Here is a 24,056-nt window from a genome sequence, read left to right on the forward strand (position 1 = left end):
ATGGTAAGACTCAGAAAACTGGTGTGGCCCACTGCATAGGTTTTCCGGCTGAATTTTTTTTTTCAAAATAAAAATTGTGTATCCTATATTTTACACCGATCGGATTTTCTACTAATGAAACATGTTCTCACAAAAAAGTTTGGATGTATCGTAACTTATGATACAGCCGCTGTGTGTGATCATTTCTCATTTGAGAAATGAATGGTTATAACGGAGTGACCAAAGTTCCCCAATCAGGATACTTGGGTGGCCCACCGGAAGAGCCAAACGGCCTGATTTTCATTGCATGCCATCTACAAGGATGGGCAAGCAAACGAGTGGCTTGCATCTCCCACACGTGCCAAACTTGGCACATGTGCTGTCGTTTGTACTCGCACGTGCCTCCCCTGCATTTCATTTTGCACAACCGGAGGTCCGGAGCTCTCTCTCTCTCGCTCCGAAAATGGGGAGACATTCCCAGAAATGAAATTAGGGTTTTCCAAGAATCCCAAATTCCGGTTGTAAATCCAACCCCCACCGTAAATGCCGATGGATCTGAGATGCAAGGCGTGAATTTGGAGAGAATTTTATGAAATTGGTACGTCGATTTCGCTCCCTATCTGTTTCCGCTGCATAATGCAGCTGAATTTGTGTTTTGATTGTAAATTTCAGATGTTTTGATTCAGATTAGGGTTTTTTATGTTAAATTTCGTGGAATTTGATGCAATTTTGATGGAATTGTTAGAATTTATTGTTTTCTGTTTGTAAATATCGGATTAGAATTTTTTCCTGTTAATTGGTTATGAATATGGAATGATTTTGGTGTAAAATGGTTAGAATTTCTGGCTGTTTTTCTCTTTTTCTGATTGAGCTTTCGTTAGTTGAATGTTGTTGAGATTGGAATGGTTTTGGTGGAATTTTATAGGAAATAGTTGGAATTTACTGTTTTTTTTTTCTCCGATCTGTTCCTGTAAAATGCCGGTGAATTTGGTGCTATTTTCATAGGTTGGTAGAGAAGAATGGATAGAATTTGGGTTTTTTTCTTCATTAGATTAGAACATTTTCTTGTAAAATCTCATTCTATTTTGAAAGGGTTTTTGATGGACCAAACTTTGATTTTTTTCATACCTTAGATTATAGTCTTTTCCTGTAAATTTTCGTTGAATTTAAAGCAGTTTTGATGGATTGACAATGAAGAATGGTTAGATTTTTTATTTTTTATTTTTCCTTTCTGAATATTTATTCCATTGTCAGTTTGTCTATTTTCTGTAGAAATGGTTTGTTGTGTTTAAATTCCTGTTGGTTTCATTGGAATCAAAATGATAGTTGGAGAAGACGGTTTCGTTCGGTTTTAGAAGATTATTGGACAATGAAGAGGCTGAAGAGCGACACCCCAGGTGGGAGGCGGTTGAAATTGTCGCACTTTCTGATTGGCGTAGCGGCGTTATATCTGGTTTTCATTGGATTGAAGTTCCCAAGGTTCCTTGAGACCTCCATGATACTAAGCGGGGATGATAGTTTTGTGGGCCTCGATCGGTCGGTGGCGGAAGATGGCGATGGTCCGGATGGCAACAGGCACTTCTTTAGTTCGGTATATAAGGACACTTTCCACAGTAGATTAGAAGATGCCTTGACCCAGAACCCACCACAAATGCCATGGAAGGAGCCATTCCGGGTGGAAACGAGCGGGTCCCAGTTGGTCATGCATCGCCAGAGCCATTATGGTAGGATAACGGGTGAGATTTTGAGACGGATGAATAGGACGAATGGATTGACAGAGTTGGAGAAAATGGCAGATGAGGCATGGGCATTGGGGCTAAAGGCATGGAAAGAATTGGAGAGATCTGGATATCATGAGAGTAATGAGAAAGCATTTGTTGAGTCGTGTCCTTCTTCTGTGTCATTGACTGGAGAAGAGTTCACAAAGGCTGATTATATCATGCTTCTTCCGTGTGGGCTTGCAGCAGGGTCATCGGTGACGGTGGTGGGAACACCCCACCTGGCTCATGAGGAGTATGTACCCCAGCTTGCGAGAATTCGGAATGGGGATGGGAGGGTTTTGATTTCACAGTTTAAGGTCGAGTTGCAGGGGCTGAAGGCAGTGGATGGTGAGGACCCACCAAGGATTATGCATTTGAATCCCCGGCTGAAGGGTGATTGGAGTCAGAGGCAGGTCATTGAGCACAATACATGTTATAGGATGCAATGGGGGATGGCCCAAAGATGCAATGGAATACCGTCCGAGAATGATGCCGATATGGGTAAGCCTTATTTTGCTTTTGTTTTAAAATTCCACTTGAGTGGCTTGTTTGTAAACCAATTCAGCTGGTGATGACTTCAAGAACGTGGCTAGACTAAATTACAGACTACTAGTTACCTAACCTTTCAAGACATCAGATGATTGATTGGATTAAATCACTGGTTTCATATGCATAAAGTAAGATAAAACTTTACATGGAATTACTCGCTTGCAATAGGCTAATAGAAATCTTGCTTGCTATTCTCTATTAGCCTTTCATTTCTTAGAATATACTGTATGGGTTTTATAGACCTTACAGTGTGTATAAACCCTCTATAAAACCCAATAAAGGACCGTCAATAGGACTTTTGGTTCCCCGATAATCCTATCGATTCATATATAGAACCATCTGTTTGGATCTTTGGATCCCACTGCCCAAGTGGACCATTGTTTGGCCCACCTGATTGATCGTGTGGGATCTACAGGTCAATTGGATAGACTTAGGCCAGCAAGTGGGGTCCACTTTTGACCTCTTCCTCCTGTATGGTTGCATGCAGTTGGTCTGAGGCATCATTCCTTTTTGGTTTTCATAATAACAATCACCATCTGTGTGCGCGCGCGCGCGCGTGTATAAAGTGGTTTTCCAAAATGGGGCGCTCTCCAGTGGTAATACTGGGTAGATGTGGGGCCTAGTGATGTTTTCAGGAAATTCAACCTCTCCATAAGATGAGTCGCCTCAGAAAACCCTCAGAGCCCAAAAATCAGTCTGATCCAAAACTTATATGGGCCACAGAACAGGGAACATATTGAGAAGGAATGCCCACTGTTGATAAGCATGGGGGCCACCATGTGTGTATATAAAATCAAGGTCATTCAAACCCTTCATCCATTCCAGATGAGAGCCAGGCCAAACTTCAGGCTGTTTTGCAACTCATGTGGACACTGAAATTCATCGGTGGGTGTTCCCTCCCAGCTCATTCCCTTTTCTGTGGCCCACCTCAGTTTTTTATCAGACTTGAGTTTTGGCTAATAGGGATTTTTTGAGGTGACTCATATAATAGACGGGTTGGATGGTGTGAGTACATACAGTGAGCTCCACATATGCCCAACACCACTGTAAGCTTACGGTGGTACCATTACCACTGGAGCATGCCCCTTCCAAAACTATAGTTCTTAACATCTGTATGCAGAAGTACTACCTTTTGTTTTCATTTTTGTAGGAATCTATTAATCTTTCCTTTCTCATTTTATGCAATTAAGTTCATTGCCAGGTATAACAGGATGTAGAAGTTAGGTACCATTTCATCTATCACCAAGCTGATATATTTTGCATGCATTAAATTTTTTATTTTATTGGACAGTTGATGGTTTTAGCAAATGTGAGAAATGGATAAACGATGATGTGGAAGATTCACAAGAATCCAAGAGTACGTCATGGTTGAGACGATTCATAGGGCGTGCAAAGAAGCCGGAAGTGACCTGGCCTTTTCCTTTCGTGGAGGGTAGACTATTTGTCCTTACTATACGAGCTGGTGTAGAAGGATACCATGTTAATGCTGGTGGCAGACATGTGACTTCATTCCCTTATAGGACGGTATGCTGCTAAACTTGCAATAATATTTTTTTAATACGTCTTCGTTTCAAGCTGTTCAATATCAAGCATTTGATGTGGTGCCCACCCTACCTTTGTACAGCTTTGCCGTTTTGGCATTGTTTATAATATATTTTGTGTTACCTTTCAAGCATTTGATTGCACTTCATCAAGGCCTGTTTTTCGTTAATAGTTTTTGTATGTTTCCTTCTGAGATACCATATGATGCTCAATCAAAAGAAATGAGCTTCTTTTTCTTGTTTCACCCAGCAAAGGTACCAATGTATACAAAAACGGTTACGTAATGGCCGCTATGTAACAGTAACGGCCATAACGCGTTATGGGGCCGAAACGGCTGTAACGGCCGTTATAGAAAAAACTGCCTGTAACGGTCCTGTAACGGACCCATAATGGTCCAGAAACATGTTTTTTCAAAAAAATAAATGTCGTAACAGCCATTACGGCCTGTATCGTAATGGTAACGGCAGTGGCCTTTATGGCCACCATTACCATTATTGAATACCTTGAAAGGTAGACACCTGGAACCTAAATTTTTGATCTGTTGGGCACCATCATGTGATGTGGATGCCCCAGCTATCATTGACAGTGGTCAAACACAACCGACGGTACCCATTTAATAAGGGCCCCTTCTGTTGGTTAGGATCAATCCAGTAGGGGAGAATTTTTGTTGTCTCAATCAAGTTATTCAAAAACGGTTGCGTAATGGCCATTACATAATTACGTAACTGTAACAGTGGGAGCAGTTATGTAACAGTAACTTTGGGAACTGTTATGTGTTATGGGCTCTAACGGAAAAAATGGCCTGAGATGGGGCTGATACAGTGTTTTTAGAAAGTAAGAAATAAAAATTGGTTGTAAAAGGCAGTTGCGGCCTATATCGTGATGGTAATTATGGTGGCCGTTTCAGCCACCATTACAACCTTGGTCTCAATTGAACTTGAACTGACCAAAAATTTGATCAAGCGCTATATATTTCCCTGTTGGTTTTTCAGGATTTGGGCATTAGCATAACTTCTTCACTAGCTTTCTTCTATTGCAGAGGATTTTTTTTTAATCTTTTTATTACAGAGGATTTGGAACATGCTTTCTAATCATATATGATGGTATATTTTTTTTCAGGGGTTTACTCTTGAAGATGCAACAGGGTTAGTGGTTAATGGTGATGTCGATGTGCATTCAATATATGCTACTTCACTCCCCATCTCTCATCCAAGTTTCTCACTCCAGCAACTCTTGGAAATGTCAGAGCAGTGGAAGTCTCATCCACTGCAAGGAAGTCCAGCTTATCTATTTATTGGCATTCTCTCTGCTACAAACCACTTCGCGGAACGCATGGCTATTAGGAAAACTTGGATGCAATTTGACGCGATCAAATCTTTGCAAGTTGTGGCCCGCTTCTTTGTTGCACTAGTAAGCATTTGCACATTTTGTATTTCTGCAGTTCTGATGTCGTGAAACTAAGTTCTATATGGGCTCAGTTGGGAGGCTCAGTGCTCCTCTCACTTTGTAATACACTCTGGAATAAAGTTTTTGAGGAACCAGTGGAATTGGGCTGCTGTTCTTGGAGCTCCTAGTTGAGAAATGTGAAAGAATCCATATTGGTGTGGTTTCCAGGCACTCACGCTGACACATGCCATTTGATACATGTGTGCGAGGTCCAAGCCAGTGATTGGACAGGCTCCATTGTGTAGATTCCCTAAAATCAGGCAGGTCTCCTCAGCGGTGTGGGCCAATCATGTACATTGAATGTGGACTAGAGATCAATATTGTTTTAACCATCCATTTCTTTCGAGGACGTGTGACCAACCTGATGAGAGGACTGCCCTGATTCCTTGGCCAGGGCGTGTCCACATGGAGCAGTGCAACTGCTGCTAGCAGGGATCATGCTGTTTTCTTATATTCCCATGGGTTCTGTATTTTTTTTAATTATTAGTTAGCATGTTAGTATACACACCCCACTTTGGAATCAATACCAAGACCTCAATGTTGAAACGAGGTTATATTCACTGAGTCTACCACATGAGCAATGGATTGGTGTGTGGGTTCTGTACTTGTATGTTTATTGGTTTCTCGTCTACTGAATTTCTACTCATTCTGAAGACTGACATGTTGTAGAATCCGAGGAAGGAAATCAATGCTGTGCTGAAGAAGGAAGCAGATTACTTTGGCGACATTGTGATTTTGCCATTTATGGACCGTTATGAGCTTGTGGTTCTTAAAACTGTTGCCATCTGTGAGTATGGGGTGAGTATGTTTCCTTTGCTAAGTGTTATTTTTTTGTGGGAATGCTTATTTGATTCAGATAAGTTGTACAGTCCACGGGGAATTATTGATCAATGGCCCTACTGTATGCATGGTATCTTGGGCCCTAAGTGCAAACATATTGGACCTTTGATTTGGCGATCCAGACTGTCAATCTGATGAGTTCCACCATGGATGGACCAAGCCCCAAAAATCTCCAGGTTGTCAGATCCTAGCCATCCAATGTTTGGTATTTTTCTGTTGAATTTGTCTCATAGCTGTATTTTTTCCTGAATCACCGTTTGCAGGCCACTGAATGAAGTCTTACAATCATCCCATCAGTGAGGGTTTTGGGTAATGGTTCATTCAGGGCTATGCTAATCCAATCAATGCTCTGGATCACCAATCGGTGGGCCTCGGATATTGGAGCACGGGGCAGAAGGATACCATACATATCCTCAGGCCAAAGATCATATAATTCCTTTTCATCTCCCTCCCTCCGTGAACTTTTTGGTGCTGCTTCCTCACCCTATGTTCTGCAGATCCGCAACATGAGTGCTGCATACATCATGAAATGTGATGATGATACCTTTGTCAGGGTGGATACCATATTAACAGTAATTAAGGGCACCTCTCCTAAGAAATCCCTTTATATGGGCAACCTTAACCTCCTGCACACGCCCCTCAGAAGTGGAAAATGGGCAGTCACATACGAGGTAAGTTGCTTGCATGATATTGTTGATTGATGATTTCAGGAAATTTGCTTTAAAACCCCAGCTAAGGCTGCTTTCAATTTTGAGTCCTACTCTCGCCGCATGTGTGTGATATCATGGTCATTCATAGGTTGGGCCCCACTGAATGTGCTGGGGCCTGAATGCCAAACCAGTTGGGTCATCTAGTGCTTCGCACATGTACGTTGAATGTGGACTGCTGGTCATTCTTCATAACCCTCATTTGTTTTTCTGCACACGTCCATTTGTTGACTATTCTGATGTGATTTTAAGGCCATGGCACATGCATGGTGGGGCCTACCTGATGAATTGTCCAAATCCACCCACACACACTCACTCCCAATGTTTTAAATGTCGACGGTATCGGCTGATATATCCCACAATGTATCTTGTATCCCACCTAGACAAAACGAAACGCACAGGTAGTGCCGATATATCGCGCATGTTCAATTTGGTGAGCATTTTCAATCCCCTTTTTTGTTGAAATCATGTTAAGTGAGTGTCAAATGGTTAAAAATCCATTGATTCTTCATATTTTGCATGAAAAATCATAGAGGTGGAGCTTTGATTTCGATACCCTTTGGTTCTTCATGTTCTCCATTTTATTTTTTCTCAAAATTTTCTTCAACCAGCAGTCAATTGAGACCAATTTCTAAGTATTGAGGAGTATTTTATGAAATGATCATCACATACAGTGTAAGTTAGAAATTTGAGTGTAAGTGGTCCAATTTGGGGAAAATTAGGAAAAATTCAAAAAATTTCCCAATTTCTCCCAAATTGCTTGCAATGTTGCACTCCAAACATGAAATCAAGCATGCATGAGGGCTGATCTACTGATTTGTTAAGTCTTTGTCAATTTTTGAAAAAAAAAAAATCATTTTAATTAAAAATCAATAATAATAATAATTTAAATATAAAAAAAAAAACTGAAATTTCCCTTCAACTAGCTATAAATTGATACTAATTTCAAAGTAGATATGGGTGTTCGATGAAATGATCATCACATCCACTCTAAATGTTGTGCATTCAATTTCAATATAGTTGCATTAGTTCAATCAGACAACGCACAGCTTCAGACCCTATATAAAGGAAACCTATTACGTACGCCTCTTTTTTCAGTTGTTATGATTTAAAAGTATGTTAAGGTCCCTTTTTAACAATCCTTGAAGTTTCATTGAAAAATTTAACCATTTTCCCAATGTTTCCCCATGTTTTCCAAAAAAAAGTGATAAATTACCCGATACAAACAATATAATCCTGTGTGATCACCGATATGTATCCGTATCCTAAGGATGCGATACTGATATTTCGAACACTGCTCACCCCAACCATGAACTACCATGATTCACATACCAATCAAAACATCTTTAGCATCACAAGGCACATGTATATGCTAATCAGGATCCTTTACCTGGTGAGTCATTGGTTGGCTGGAAAATAACCCAATAGTCATGTCGATGGGACTAGGGTAGCTGTCTGATCAGGGGGTGAAGTGTATGGTTGTGGCAATTTTGAGCAAAGAGATGAAATTCCAAATTCATCTTAGGAAGGCTAGGATTGCCTAATCAAAGAGTTTGAGCCCATAGCTCGATGGAAGGAGCCCATTGCTTCCCTTCGGGCCATAGCTCATCCACATGATGTCCCCACCAGATCAACCATATTGATAGGCATGCATCTTCACCATGGGCATGATGTGGCCCATACTTCATGGGACTTCTACGATGTGGCATCTTTATTGGAAAATCTGATATCATGAGGTTGATGCTTCGGTGATTTTTTTAGAAGTTATCATGGATCTTCTAAAACATCATTTCATGATGGAAACAGGAATGGCCAGAAGCAGTATATCCGCCTTATGCCAACGGACCTGGATACATAATTTCAAGTGACATTGCAAGATTCATCATCTCTCAACATGCCAATCAAAGCCTAAGGGTTAGATAACACAACAAATCCATTTCATTTGGTGCGACCAAACGCACCCTAAGGGAAATTATATCTACACTGCCCCCCTTTTGCAAACGGCCTTTCATTCAACTTTTGATATCTTTAGCAGAAGTAGAGTGAAAGGGGTGTGAGTATTGGAAATATAAGGTGTATGTATCATTTCCTTTTACATTTAGAACATTGCAAGCTTCGATTTGGCCTTTTTTAAATAAAAAAAATGTTTTGGCTACTCATGCAGCTCTTCAAGATGGAGGATGTAAGCATGGGCATGTGGGTTGAACAGTTCAACAGCTCCACCACTGTCCAATACTCCCACAACTGGAAGTTTTGCCAGTATGGATGCATGGAGGACTACTTCACCGCTCACTACCAGTCTCCTAGGCAGATGATCTGTTTGTGGGGTAAGTTGGGGGAAGGCCAGGCGCACTGCTGCAACTTCAGATGACATCAAATTCTTCCCAACAATCATGCGGCCCCTTTTTCCTTTTTCTCCTATCATTATCATATCTATACAATCGAAACAAGCAAATGCCAGTTTTGACATGTTGCTAGAGGTGGGTTGGGAGGGATCCTGTGGCAACTGTTACCTTTCGCTGTAAAATGGGGATTATGGAAAGAGAAAACAAGAGAGAATCATCAGAGATGAGATGTCTTTGAAGGATAAGATCCTTGTTGTTGGGTTTCCATGGAGAAGCTGAACGGTTTCTTGGTTTCAGATATTGAAAGAGATTAGAGAGCTGTGGTTGAAGGAAGCTCAAAGAAAAACCCTGAATGGATCGTTTTCGAAAACCTGAAAACCTCCCACAGGTTTTTTGAAGTTAAAAACTCCAATGGGAATTCTATCAGGAGTTGGGACTGCAGCATAAGTGGGTCCACTAGATATGATAAATCAATAAATTGGCAGTTTTGGACAGGCTGAGGGGAGTTAGGTAATCCGAACAGAGAAGACATCTAAGCCATTGAAGCTCTTCACAGAATGCCTATCTTGCCCAGTAATCAAATCATTTAAGGTGGCATGGGAAGAGGTGGGCTTTGTCACTTGATGAAGAACAGTGGAGATTGTGATGAGCGAGATTTTCTTTGAATGTAGATTTCAAGACAAGCAATTGCGATCATCGACACCCTGTTGAGATACACCATTTGTATGGAAACATCTTAATCCATCGTATTAATGGATGGTTGTTTCTTTTTCCATTTTCATTGGTATTTCTTTTTTTCTTTTTTCTTTTTTCCCTTATTGCTTATCGGCAAAAAGGGATTTTATCAACAGATGGTAAGGATCTCTTGCATTTTTATTATCAGACATGGCCATGGATTATCATTTGTTTTTCTTAACTGCAATTCAAGCCACATGATATGGGTCTTAAACGGGTTTTGATTCATTTGTGGATTGCTTTAATGTGCATGCTATGGTGTCCATGAGCTTTGTTGTTGCAAGCTACGATCAAACATGAATTCTTCTGACCTGACCGCAGCTTGGATTCATGTGGGGCCCCATATATGATCAGCAAAAACAGTTGGACAGGAATGCACTGTATTGGACATGGCACAAAAACAGCCATGGTTGGATAATCACACCATGCAGCTAAGGGCATTCAAAATGGTCTTACTCGAGCCTGTCGCTCCCTCCACCGAAATGATGAGTGGTGGAAAGTTGGAGTGAATAGGCTCTGTTGTCTCTCTTAGCGCTAAGGCTGAGGCTTTGAAGCTACAAATAGCTATGACGATCCCTGAAAATGCAGCAACTTGAGCCTTGCGGTTCTCTCTGCACCAGCACCTGTGGAACTTAAGGCCCACCTCCCTAATATTCTGGTGGAGCCCTTACCCTGTGCTGGGTCAGCTTTGGACCGCAGAATATCATGCCGCCTGCTGAATAACGTTTCTGCTGAGACATTTTCAAAGGCCTTCTAACTAGGCCCGCAACTTAGGCTTCAGGACAACCCCAACCTGAGTTTTGGTCGGGTGGCCCAGGTCCTTGGGTTGGGTTCAGGTTGAAAAATGGCAACCTGATTTGAATTTGGGTTATGTTTAGGCTGAGCAAATTTGGATTGGGTTAGGTTGGATTGGGATTTGGGTCTGGTTGGGTCTGCTTGCCCGAGTTCCACTTATGGTGGCCCTCAACCCAACCTAACCCAACCCTCCAGAGTTGCACCCCTACTATTCTAGAGCACATAATAACAGGTTTTCCTTGATTAGACCCATCGGACTTGGGAGATCTCTCCACAACCTTAAAAAAAAACTCTCCCATCCCTTTCTAGTTTCTAGCCATAGCTCCCGAAACATTGCCTTAGGGAGAAGATTCCAAATGAGTTTTCCCCTGTATTTAAACGGGCTACTACCCCAACCCCTCTCTAACCCTGCCATTCAACAGCTATTCCATTCCAAACCATCCCATCACTGCCGCCTGAATTCCGTGCACAAAGGAACAATGGATCAACAAGTGGTTAGTGGTTTCTCCCTAGCACTTACACATGATACATAGGACGACCCTTTCACTCAGCACCATCGGATTGCTAAGGCCTACTGCTGTCCCTGCTCGACGGGTGGGTCCCTGCAGTAAAGCTCCTTTCTGCGTTTGCACTCGAGGGTCAATCTCCGTTTAGGCTATGGAAACCTTTGCACGCCTCTGTTACCTTTCAGGAGGCTTATTTTAACCCAAGATCGACTGTTAGGGACTGTCGGGGTCTTCTGGTTGACCACTTTCAAAAGCTGAAACTCAATAAGGGCTATTTTCCTGAGACTGACCACTTCTAGCCCTTCCCATCTCCTTCCAAGTATCATCCATTTTGAGGTCCTTATTTGAATGGGGCCATGTGCAGTCAAGTATAATGTATGTACACCCTATATTAATAGAGGTGCACTGATTGAACAATCTAACCTGTTTGGATGCGCTATCGAAATGGATTGAAATAATTATAATCCAATTGTAATGGCCTTCTCTATTATTCATAGTATAGAAATATCCCCCAACTTGAATTTCCATTTTCTTTCTCGCCCGACATGGAAGTAACACATGCAATTCAGTTCCTACTCCGTCAATATGAATGCCGAGGAAGGAACTTGCAGTTTGGATCATTTGCGTATCGAACTGATTATTGCGTTTCAATTCCATCGTGTATCCAAAAGCATCCTTAAAAATGAAATACATGCTAATGGTATCATTTTTCCTAATACAATGCTACTAACATCATCTGAATTAGTTATCAAGCATTAGATATCAATACAAGTGGTATACATGTACAAGGCCCAGACCTTTCATCTGCTGGGTCTTGCCATGGATAGGGCATATGCGGAAAATCACACCATTTTGAGTGTTCTTGGCCACTGAACAGACTTTAGTATTACAAATGAAACAAATAGATTTCCATCAGCAACGTGTTTGGTGCGCCCCCAAAATCCGATATTTGATTTCGAACCTGAATCTCTAGTGTCTCATGATATGCTTAGATGGGAATCAGTGCTTCTGCTCGCGTCTATGGTTACATCCAAACATGCCACTATATAGGATTGGATTTCTATAAATGCAAGTGGTTTCTCCTAAGGGTGTGTTTGGACTACATTATTAGCATTTTCCTACCTTCTCCACTCCAAATCACAAATGACACAAGAACATTCTTCTTCCTATCTCTCTTTTGTGATTCAAACAAAACGCATTCTGTCCAGATTGGGAATTGGGGACAACCAAACAGCAGGTAAATGAAATGGTATTTCTTCAGTAATGTAAAGCTAACTGAAATGTCAGTTAAGCCCATAATAAATGTGGGCACTTCACCAGTAATCCTTACAAGAACAAGACCCATCTCTAAAATGATGGAATCGGCTGCGGTCTCTAACGATGATCTCCCTATCAAACACCTTAGATATGATCTTGGTCGCCACATGGCAATCCACGCACACCCTCAAGTTCTTGATCACTGTGATGGCCGTCCCACTGGGCGTGCTAATGAGAGCGAAAGCTATAGCCAACTTCTCACTATGGTAGCAGAGTGCCTTCTCCTTCTCCTCCTCCTCTATATCAACCAGCACGTTCGAAGTGCGTGGCATGTAGCCCTGCAGCTTCAACAGCTTAGTGATCTCCTCCAACATTGCATATATCTCGTCCTTCTGTGGGTGGGACCGGTCTCCCATCACAAACTCATGGACGCAATTCCCCACCTCAACTAAACTATGGCCAGGGGCCTTCCGCACCCCTTTCCTGAACATGGTCTTCCTGACCCCTTGCGCGTCGAGCCACCTTCCATCGGAAGCATATAGATTAGACAAGAGCACATAGTCGCCGCAGTGGCCAGGGTCCAATTCAGCGAGCCGTGACCGTGCAATTTCACCCAATGCAACGTGGCCGTGCATGGCGCAAGCGCCCAACAAGGTCCTCCACACCACAGCATTGGGCTCCAGTGGCATTTTGCTAATAAATTCATGAGCCTCATTGACCATCCCAGCCCTGCCCAACAAATCAACCATGCAACCATAATGCTCTATTTTGGGTACCAGTCCATACACATCCCTCATCCTATTGAAGTATTCAAACCCTTCACTGACCAAGCCACAATGGCTGCAGGCATACAATACACCCACAAAGGTGATCTCAGTAGGCACCAGCTCCTCCCTCTCCATGCACCCAAACAGCTTCAGCGCATCCTCGCCATACCCATTCAAGGCCCACCCGACGATCAACGACGTCCATGACACGACACTCCGGGACCCCATCTCACCAAACACCCAATGGGCCTCCCTGATGGCCCCACACTTAGCATACAAATCAATGAGTGCATTGCCCACATGTAAGTTCCCAATCAACCCCACCTTCAAAACATACACATGAGCCCTCCTCCCCAATGCCAAGGCCCCCAGCTCAGCACCAGCACACATCAAGCTGACCATGGTAAACCCATCTGGGGCCACCCCATGATGGCCCATCTCCCTATAAAGGGTCAGTGCCTCATTGGGTCTGCCATTGATAGCATACCCATTGATGAGAGAATTCCATGTCACAAGGCCCTTTTCAGGTACCATCTCAAACACCTTGTAGGCATTCTCCACAAGCCCACACGTAGCATACATATGGACCATTGAATTTTGTACAAACACCAATCCATCAAGCCCATGTTTGATGGTTTGGGAGTGGACCATCTCACCCACACGTGTGTCCATCAGCTTGGCTATGGCCTTGAGGAGGAAGGGGTATGTATGGGTGTCAGGGAGGATGGACAATGCATGCATATGGTGGTACAGATGCATGGCATGATGTGGGGTGTCACTTTCAGCATAGCCCTTGATCATGGTGTTGTATGTGAAGATGGTGGGCCCATGGATGTGGGTGAAGATGGTGTGGGTATATGGCATGGGGGCTGAGATGGAGACTAGGGAGAAGATGAGATGCTTGCCCATGCATGGGTCTGTGATGGGGATGCCATGTCTTATGGACCATGCATGGATTTGGATGATTTTGGGGTAGGATTTTTGGGTCTGGAGGAGGGCAATGCATTTTCTGAAGGTGGGGCCCTTTGTTGGGGTTTGGAGGGTTGACAATGGGAGGAGATTGGAGAGGTTTGGATGGAGAGAGGTGGGCCATCTTGAGTGCATTAAAGGGGCCGTTTGGATGCCTATAACTTGTGTAAAATGTAAGAAAGTTACAGGTGACTTTCTTACAGTTTGTGTTTGGGGAGAAATGTTACAGGTAACAAAGTCTCAACATGTAACTTTCTATCAGGTAAGATTGCAAGAAATGTTACAGAGGAATTAGGTGTTTTTCAAGTCACAGGTTACTTTCTTACAGGCAACGACTATCCATTTGGAAATTGGGAGAGGGTGGTGGAAACGCAGCTGCATTGAAAGTGCACCTACCTGCTCTGACCCAACGTCTCCTTCTCCCTCTCTCAGCGTCCCCTTCCCTCTCTCTCTCTCTCTCTCTCTCTCTCTCTCTCTCTCTCTCAGCGTCTCCTTCCGTCCCTCTGCTCGGGCAAGGGAAGCCCTAACCCTTACTGTTCTGTTTTTTTATTTTTCTCTCCTTCATTTTTTTTTTTTTCTTTTGCGTTAGTGCAGGGGCTGTTTGGCAGGGGCGGTTTCGGAGGAAACGGATTGCCTACGCCCCCTGACACCAGCCAATGGCTGATGGTCGGTGCTCCGTGGGCCTCACCATGATGCATGTGTTTCATCCATGCCGTCCATCTATTTTTACAGATCATTTTACGATATGAGACCAAAAATGAGGTATATACCAATCTTAAGTGGAGCACATTACAGGAAACAGTGTTGAATGAGCGTCGACCATTAAAAAACATTATGGGCCATAAAAGTTTTGGATCAAGCTGATTTTTGTTTTTCCCTTCATCTGGGAATGTATGACCTAATCAACCTATTAGATGTCAAATGGTCTTAGGAGGATTTTAATGATGGATATTCAATCACTATTGTTTTCATGTGGTGTGGTCCACCTGATATTTATATACCTCTCATTTTTGTCATAAAGCCATAAAATGATCTGTAAAAATGTGTGAACGGAAAGGATGTGTGGGGCCCACAGATCACCGAGAGTAGCCAATCCGTTTCCGGTTTCGGATGCCTAACTGTGGGCCCATAGTGATGTACTTTCCTTACATCCACGCCGTACATCCTTATTGAAAGCTCATTTTAGGATATGATCCAAAAAATGAAACTGATCCAAATCTCAAGTGGGCCACACCACAAGAAACAATCTTAACTAAATTCCTAGTAATAAAAACACCACGGATCCACTGAAATATTTATTTTTTGCCCGGTGAGTAACTCACTAGGCTTAGCGTATTGAGTAAACTCTACGAGGTCCACCATGATTCATATATTTTATCCGCTCCGTCCATCCATTTTCCCAGATAATTTTAGGGCTTGAGCTCAAAAATGAATCATATACAATTTTCAAATGGACCACGCCACACGAAACAGTTGACTTGAACTTCTACCACTGAATATTTCTTAGGGCCACCGAAGGTTTGGATGAAGCTTATATTTTTGTTTTCAGTTCATCTACATATGTATAATCTTATGAACAGGTTGGATGACAAATAAACATTATTGTGGGGCCTAGAAAGATTTCATCAGTGGAAATCATTATCCTAACTGTCATGTGGTATGATCCACTTCATCTTTGTATATGCTTCAATTTTGGGCTTAACTCCTTAAATTAGATGGAAAAATGGATAGATGGTGTGGATAGACTACATACATTCAAGGTGGGCCTAATTGAGTTTACTTGGTACAATAAAAGCGTATTGAGTAACTTAGTACTCAATCTAACCTATTGACAAGGAAGTCGAATCTCTTATCATACTCAATAAACTCAATTGGGCCCACATTTAATGTATATGATTTATCCATGCCGTCTATTCATTTTTTCCAACTTATTTAAGGGGTTCGGACCAAAATTGAAGCAAATTGAGTGCTCAAGTTGATCATACCATAGGAAACAGTGGAAATAATGATTTCCACCATCGAAACTTTGTTAGGCCCCACAATGATTTTTATTTGTCATCCAACATGTTCATAAGATAATAAACAAACATGGATGAGGGGAAAAATCAAATATAAGCTTGATCCAAAACTTTTGTGGCCCCCCAGAATTTTTCAACGATAGAAGTTCAATTCACACTATTTCCAATGGTGTGGTTCATTTGATCTTTGAATATTCTTCATTTTTGGAATCAAGACTTAAAACTATATGGTAAAATGGATGGACAGATTGGATACAATATATAAATCTTGGTGAGCCTTAAAGAGTTTACTCGATACGTAATCCGCTTTCGTTAATAAGGTAACAAAGGCTTGGACGAATATACCAAACAAATATCATCTTGATCCAAAAACTTTTGTGCCCATAAGAAGTTTTTAATGGTCAATTACTATTGTTTCCTATACTATGATCCACATGAGATTCAAATCTTCTTATTTTTTTGTATCATGTTTTAAAATGAGCTTTCAACACGGATGAAGGATGTGGATGTGAGAAAAATACATCACAATGGGCTCCATAATTTAGGATCCCATATACATCGATGGATCTACTCAAGTTTGACTAACGACGTTAGTCAATAACTATATCACTACTAGTTGGTGCTTTGTGGACCTCGCCATGTTGCATGTGTTTTATCCATGTTATTCATCAATTTTTTTCATATCATTTTAGGGCTTAAACCCAAAATGAGCAAACATAGGCAGATCTCAACCTTAGGTGTTCATAATTAAAAAGATCATAATGTTGACTATAATGTTTATTTGATGTCTTACCTCATGATTAAGACGTAAAGACCTAGATGAAGGGAAAAATAAATATTTATTTGATTTTAAGGTTAAATGTCTTCAACCCGCATCCACATGTTGGGTAGGCTTCCATCTTTCGTTAGGCTTGAACATAGCTCGCATCTGGTAACACTCTACCAAGATTGACATTTCTTCCAGGGAGGACTCCTAAGATCAACCATGCATTATGCAAAATCAATGAATTAGGGATGATGTATGAACATATCATTTTCATAACTGTTATATATACTTGTCTTGATAAATAAATTTAACGCACAATTATAATTTTATACAATTTGGCACAGATTAGCATATAATTTACCGTATAATAAAATATTGTAACAAAACATTTAAATTAGTACATCAACTTACTCAATCTGCTTTAACCAATCTTCTGCTATTGATGGGTCAGATGTACCATTGAATACCGGTGGTTGCAACTTCGTAAATCTTTCAAGTAAATCTACTTCATGAGATTGATCAAACCTTAGTGGAGACGTGTTCCGCTTATGTTGGGATGTCTGGTTCAAGGTGGCTAATATGTCCCACTGAATGGCAAACTAATCCTGTTGTTTTTTAGCATTGCCGCTATCTGCGTTACCAACCCAAAGGCAGTGTCCCACAGCTGAACATGTGGTCCTGTGATGTTAGCTCAAATAGTGGTAGTGGATAATGGGAGTTGCGTGCTATATCCAGCATCTTTCATGTTAACCGGAGGCGGTGGTGGTGGAGGAGCTTACCCTACTTTATTGACTGCATTCTCATCTTACTCGTCAGGAGTCGTTCCAGATTTTTCGGGAACATGAGAAATTAATAAAGAATTATCTGAGAGAAGTGTACTTGCAGAAGGTATTAAATCACAAACACTACGCATCTTCTTAAGGGTCATGATTCATATAAGATGAACTAACATACATGATTATATATATGAATGTATATGTATATATGCATGTTGTTATGAGTAAATCCAAACGGAGTCGCATTGAGGTTAACTTTGGCACCAATGAGCAAGGCCTCGGACTGATATGAATCCGATCTGAGGTGAATATCCAACCCGAGTATTATAGTGGAACTACGATACCAACTTGGAGCGGTGGTAACACGTCTAAGTCGACCAACAGAGCCTCGGGGCGGTGGTAACACGTCCGAGCCAACCTGTCCTTTGCGACGATTCTCTTGCGAAAGCCTGAAGGACAGTAGCTATCACATTTCTGCTCATCCTACTTCCAACCTGAACCTTTTTACTTAGTATAATATCGACCCGCTTATCCGTGGGCTCATAGGATCCAATAAGATCCGAGCCACGGGCTCGTAGGATCCAATAATATCCGAGCCATGAGGTCGGCCCCGATCAGAGACCTGGTCAACAACAGAATCAGTGCATAACCCCAGTAATGCACGACTGGAGTAATGCCCAGTGCACGATCTCAGGATAACTGTCAACGACCGCGCACGCGTAGCCATCGTGTGATGGCGATAACCGTGCCGAGATTATCGGACACGTTCATCATACCCTCAGGTATAAATACGGATCATTTCTACAAATACAGGTACGCAACATCTGGCACCCCCACTCTACTCTATACTATTAAGACCTAGATTTTCTAGCCTGACTTTAGCATCAGAGGGTCCCCTGCTTGAGCCAAGGTCTCCTTTGTTTACTATTTTGTGCAGGACTAGGGTTTGCTCCGAGCATGCAGGACTTGACGGAGGATGGTCCAGATTTTTACATCAACAAATACATACATACATATACATATATATATATATGTATATGTATGTATGTATGTATACATGTACATATTATATGTATGTGTATGTATATGTATATGTATATATATTTATGTGTGTGTGTGTATGCATATGCATATGTATATGTATATGTGTGAATATATATATATGTATATGTATGTGTGTATATGTGTATGTACATGCACATGTCTGTGTATGTCTGTGTATATATATGTGTGTGTATGTGCGAGTGTACGTGTTTGTGTATATGTATGTGTGTGTGTGTGTACAGCTGTATACATACGTGTATATATATATACACACACACACACACACAGATACATAGATAAATATACTTATAAATACATATACATATATACCTATGCATACATATATAAATATATATACATATACATATACCTACACAAACATATACAAATTTATACACACATATACATACACATACACATACATATATATGTATAAATACACATACGTACATACATACATACATACATACACACACACACACACACACACACACACACACACACACACACATGTGACTCAGATGGACCACACCACATTCAATAGTAGGGACATGATCTTAACCATAGGTGTGTGTTTGGGCCACCATAGTATGCATCTTTCATTAATCATATTAATTAAGTGCAAATCTCTATGATGAATAGGATACATAAAAAATAAAGCCTAATAAAAAGTTTGAGTAGGATATATCATGTGAACATAAAGCTTTTATAATAAATTTTACAAATTTCTGATTGGTATGGTGTATGAAAGCTTTCATTCAAACTTATATTCTATAATAAAAATAATGTTTCTCACATAATGATTAGTTCAGTTTAACAATCAGTCCGACTAGTTATCTAAATGGACTTAATGAAATTACATACTTTTATCCAAACTTTTTATGTGACAATTCAACTTTTAAACAATTCCATACTTTAAACTCCGGTTGGTGTTAACATAAAACATCTTACCTGTAATTAACTTACAGGCTATCCAAACACAAAAACTAAGTTATCTGTAAATTAATTACAGCTTACAGCCAAACAGGATTACCTGTAACTTTCTTTCACATGTAAGTAGATTACCTGTAACTTACAACTTAAAAAACTTACATGCATCTAAATGCAACCTTAGATCATGATAGTTGATTGGCTAAGACTTTTGAGAAACGCTTCTTGTCATTTGTTTTTATGCAATGTTGGTTTTGGGATGGGGAGTAGGATGTGAGATTTGTGTTGCAGAGAGTGCATGCAACACAAATCCATGTGGGGCCCACCGAGATGTTTGGATCAACAAGTGGTTAATGGTTTCTCCTTAGCACTTACACATGATACATAAGATGACCATTTCACTTAGCACCATCGGATTGCTAAGGCCTACTGTTGTCCCTGCTTGACGGGTGGGTCCTGTAGTCAAGCTCCTTTCTGCCTTTCCACTTGAGGGTCAATCTCTGTTTGGCCTATGGAAACCTTTGCATGCCTCTGTTACCTTTCAGGAGGCTTATTTTAACCCAAGATCGACTATTAGGGACTGTCGGGGTCTTTTGTTGACCACTTTCAAAAGCTGAAACTCAATAAGGGCTATTTTCCTGAGACTGACCACTTCTAGTCCTTCCCATTTCCTTCCAAGTACCATCCATTTTCAGGTCCTTATTTGAATGGGGCCATGTGCAGTCAAGTATAATGTATGTACACCCTATATTAATAGGGGTGCATTGATTGAACAGTCTAACATGTTTGGATGCGCTATCGAAATGGATTGCAATAATTATAATCTAATTGTAATGGCCTTCTCTATTATTCATAGTATAGAAATATCCCTCAACTTGAATTTTCATTTTCTTTCTCGCCCGACATGGAAGTAACACATGCAATTCGGTTCCTACTCCATCAATATGAATGCCGAGGAAGGAACTTGCAATTTGGATCATTTACATGTCGAACTGATTATTGCATTTCAATTCCACAGTGTATCCACACGCATCCTTAAAAATGAAATACATACCGATGGTATCATTTTTCCTGATGCAATATTGCTAACATCATCTGAATTAGTTATCAAGCATTAGATATCAGTACAAGTGGCATACATCTACAAGGTCTAGACCTTTCATCTGCTGGGTCTTGTTATGGATGGGGTATACGTGGAAAATCACACCAGCTTGAGGGTTCCTGGCCACTGAACAGACTTTAGTATTACAAATGAAACAAATAGATTTCCATCGGCAACGTGTTTGGAGCGCCCCTAAAATTCGATATTTGAGTTCGAATCTAAATCTCTAGTGTCTCCTGATATGCTTGGATGGGAATCAGTGCTTCTGATCGCGTCCATGGTTACGTCCAAACATGTCACTATATGGGATTGGATTTCTATAAATGCAAGTGGTTTTTCCTAAGGGTGTGTTTGGACTGCATTATTAGCATTTTCCTGCCTTCTCCACTCCAAATCACAAATGACACAAGAACAGTCTTGTTACCATCTCTCTTTTGTGATTCAGACAAAACGCATTCTGTCTAGATTGAGAATTGGGGACAACCAAACACCGCGTAGATGAAATGGTATTCTTCAGTAATGTAAAGCTAACTGAAATGTTAGTTAAGTCCATAATAAATGTGGGCACTTCACCAGTAATCCTTACAAGAACAAGACCCATCTCTAAAATGATGGAATCGGTTGCGGTCCTTAACGATGATCTCCCTATCAAACACCTTAGATATGATCTTGGTCGCCACATGGAAATCCACGCACACCCTCAAGTTCTTGATCACTGTGATGGGCGTCCCATTGGGCGTGCTAATGAGAGCGAAAGTTATAGCCAACTTCTCACTATGGTAGCAGAGTGCCTTCTCCTTCTTCTCCTCCTCTATATAAGCCAGCATGTTCGAAGTGCGCGACATGTAGCCCCACAACTTTAACAGCCTAGTGATCTCCTCTAACATTGCATATATCTCGTCCGTCCGTGGGTGGGACCGGTCTCCCATCACGAACTCATAGACGCAATTCCCCACCTCAACTAAGCTATGGCCCGAGGCCTTCCACACCCCTTTCCTGAACATGGTCTTCCTGACCCCTTGTGCGTCGAGCCACCTTCCATCGGAAGTATATAGATTAGACAAGAGCACATAGTCACCGCAGTGGCCAGGGTCTAGTTCAATGAGTCGTGACCGTGCAATTTCACCCAATGCAACGTGGTCGTGCATGGCGCAAACACCCAAAAGGTCCTCCACACCACAGCATTGGGCTCCAGTGGCATTTTGCTAATAAATTCATACGCCTCATTGACCATCCCAGCCCTGCCCAACAGATCAACCATGCAACCATAATGCTCTATTTTGGGTACCAGTCCATACACGTCCCTCATCCTATTGAAGTGTCTAAACCCTTCACTAACCAAGCCACAATGGTTGCAGGCATACAACACACCCACAGAGGTGATCTCAGTAGGCACCAGCCCCTCTCTCTCCATGCACTCAAAAAGCTTCAATGCATCCTTGCCATACCCGTTCAAGGCCCACCCGACGATCAACGACGTCCATGACACAACTCTCCGGGACCCCATCTCACCAAACACCCGGTGGGTATCCCTAATGGCCCAACACTTAGCATACAAATCAATGAGTGCATTGCCCACATGTAAGTTCCCAATCAACCCCACCTTCAAAACATGCACATGAGCCCTCCTCCCCAATGCCAAGGCTCCCAGCTCAGCACCAGCACACATCAAGTTGACCATGGTAAACCCATCTGGGCCCACCCCATGATGGCCCATCTCCCTATAAAGGGTCAGTGCCTCATTGGGTCTGCCATTGATAGCATACCTATTGATGAGAGAATTCCATGTCACAAGGACCTTTTCAGGTACCATCTCAAACACCTTGTAGGCATTCTCCACAAGCCCACACGTGGCATACATATGGACCATTGAATTTTGTACAAACACCAATCCATCAAGCCCATGTTTGATGGTTTGGGAGTGGACCATCTCACCCACAAGTGTGTCCATCAACTTGGCTATGGCATTGAGGAGGAAGGGGTATGTATGGGTTTCAGGGAGGATGGATGATGCATGCATATGGTGGTAAAGATGCATGGCATGATGTGGGGTGTCACTTTCAGCATGACCCTTGATCATGGTGTTGTATGTGAAGATGGTGGGCCCATGGATGTAGGTGAAGATGACATGGGTATATGGCATGGGGGCTGAGATAGAGACTAGGGAGAAAATGAGATGCTTGCCCATGCATGGGTCTGTGATGGGGATGCCATGTCTTATGGACCATTATCGGGCACGTTCATCAATACCCTCAGGTATAAATATGGATCATTTCTACAGATACAGGTATGCAACATCTGACACCCCCACTATACTCTACACTATTAAGACCCAGATTTCCTAGCCTGACTTTGACATCGGAGGGTCCCCTGCTTGAGCCAGGGTCTCCTTTGTTTATTATTCTGTGCAGGACTAGGGTTCGCTCTAAGCACGCAGGACTCGACGGCGGGTGGTGTAGATTTTTGCATCAACAAATGTAGATATGCATATATGTACATATTATATGTATGTGTATGTATATGTATATGTATGTATATTTGTGTGTGTGTGTGTATATATATACATACATACGTATGTGTATATTTATGTATATGTGTATGTATATGTGTGTGTGTGTGCATATGTCTGTGTATGTGTATGTATATATGTGTGTGTGTGTGCATGTGTGTGTGTATATGTGCGTGTGTGTATATGTATGTGTGTGTGTGTAGGTGTATATATACATATATATACAGATACACAGATACATATATTAATAAATACATATACATAAATATATAAATATATATACCTATGCATACATATAAATATATATACATATACATACACACACATATATACAGACATATAAATATACACACATACATACATATACCTACACATACATATACATATTTATGCACACATATAATAAACATACATATACATGTATAAATACACATATATACAGATACATAAATACATACATACATATGTGTGTGTGTGACCCAAATGGACCGCACCACATTCAATAGTAGGGATGTGATCTTAACCATAGGTGTGTGTTTGGGCCACCATATTATGCATATTTCATTAATCATATTAATTAAGTGCAAATCTCTATAATGAATAGGATACATAAAAAATAAAGCCTAATAAAAAGCTCGGGTAGGTCATACCATGTGAACATAGAGCTTTTATAATAAATTTTATATATTTCTGATTGGTATGGCGTATGAAAGC

At 41.4% G+C, this 24,056-nt stretch overlaps 2 protein-coding genes and 1 pseudogene across 5 annotated transcripts; 1 reads left to right on the forward strand and 2 right to left on the reverse strand.

The window, feature by feature from the left end:
• Positions 1-282: 282 nt before the first annotated feature.
• Positions 283-10,099, forward strand: LOC131220750 (hydroxyproline O-galactosyltransferase GALT2-like). 4 transcript variants are annotated; one of them, XM_058215568.1, is made up of 8 exons: positions 284-577; positions 1,252-2,240; positions 3,580-3,812; positions 4,950-5,240; positions 5,946-6,074; positions 6,614-6,787; positions 8,630-8,737; positions 8,988-10,099. In XM_058215568.1, the coding sequence occupies exons 2-8, from the start codon at positions 1,349-1,351 to the stop codon at positions 9,192-9,194; spliced, it is 2,034 nt and encodes a 677-aa protein (XP_058071551.1). In that variant the 5' UTR covers positions 284-577; positions 1,252-1,348; the 3' UTR covers positions 9,195-10,099. The 4 variants fall into 4 exon arrangements, with proteins under 4 accessions (XP_058071552.1, XP_058071553.1, XP_058071551.1 ...); XM_058215567.1 differs by having other exon boundaries at positions 285-577; positions 1,306-2,240; XM_058215569.1 differs by lacking the exon at positions 8,630-8,737 and having other exon boundaries at positions 283-577; positions 1,306-2,240.
• Positions 10,100-11,925: 1,826 nt separating this feature from the next.
• Positions 11,926-14,745, reverse strand: LOC131220751 (pentatricopeptide repeat-containing protein At4g21065-like). Its single transcript, XM_058215571.1, has one exon. It carries the CDS (start codon positions 14,330-14,332, stop codon positions 12,518-12,520), a length of 1,815 nt encoding a protein of 604 aa, XP_058071554.1. The 5' UTR covers positions 14,333-14,745; the 3' UTR covers positions 11,926-12,517.
• A 6,187-nt stretch (positions 14,746-20,932) lies between these two features.
• Positions 20,933-23,054, reverse strand: LOC131219891 (pentatricopeptide repeat-containing protein At4g21065-like; annotated as a pseudogene).
• Between the last annotated feature and the right edge of the window lie 1,002 nt (positions 23,055-24,056).

The sequence above is a fragment of the Magnolia sinica genome, chromosome 12 (genome assembly GCF_029962835.1).
Source record: "Magnolia sinica isolate HGM2019 chromosome 12, MsV1, whole genome shotgun sequence".
NCBI lineage: Eukaryota > Viridiplantae > Streptophyta > Magnoliopsida > Magnoliales > Magnoliaceae > Magnolia > Magnolia sinica.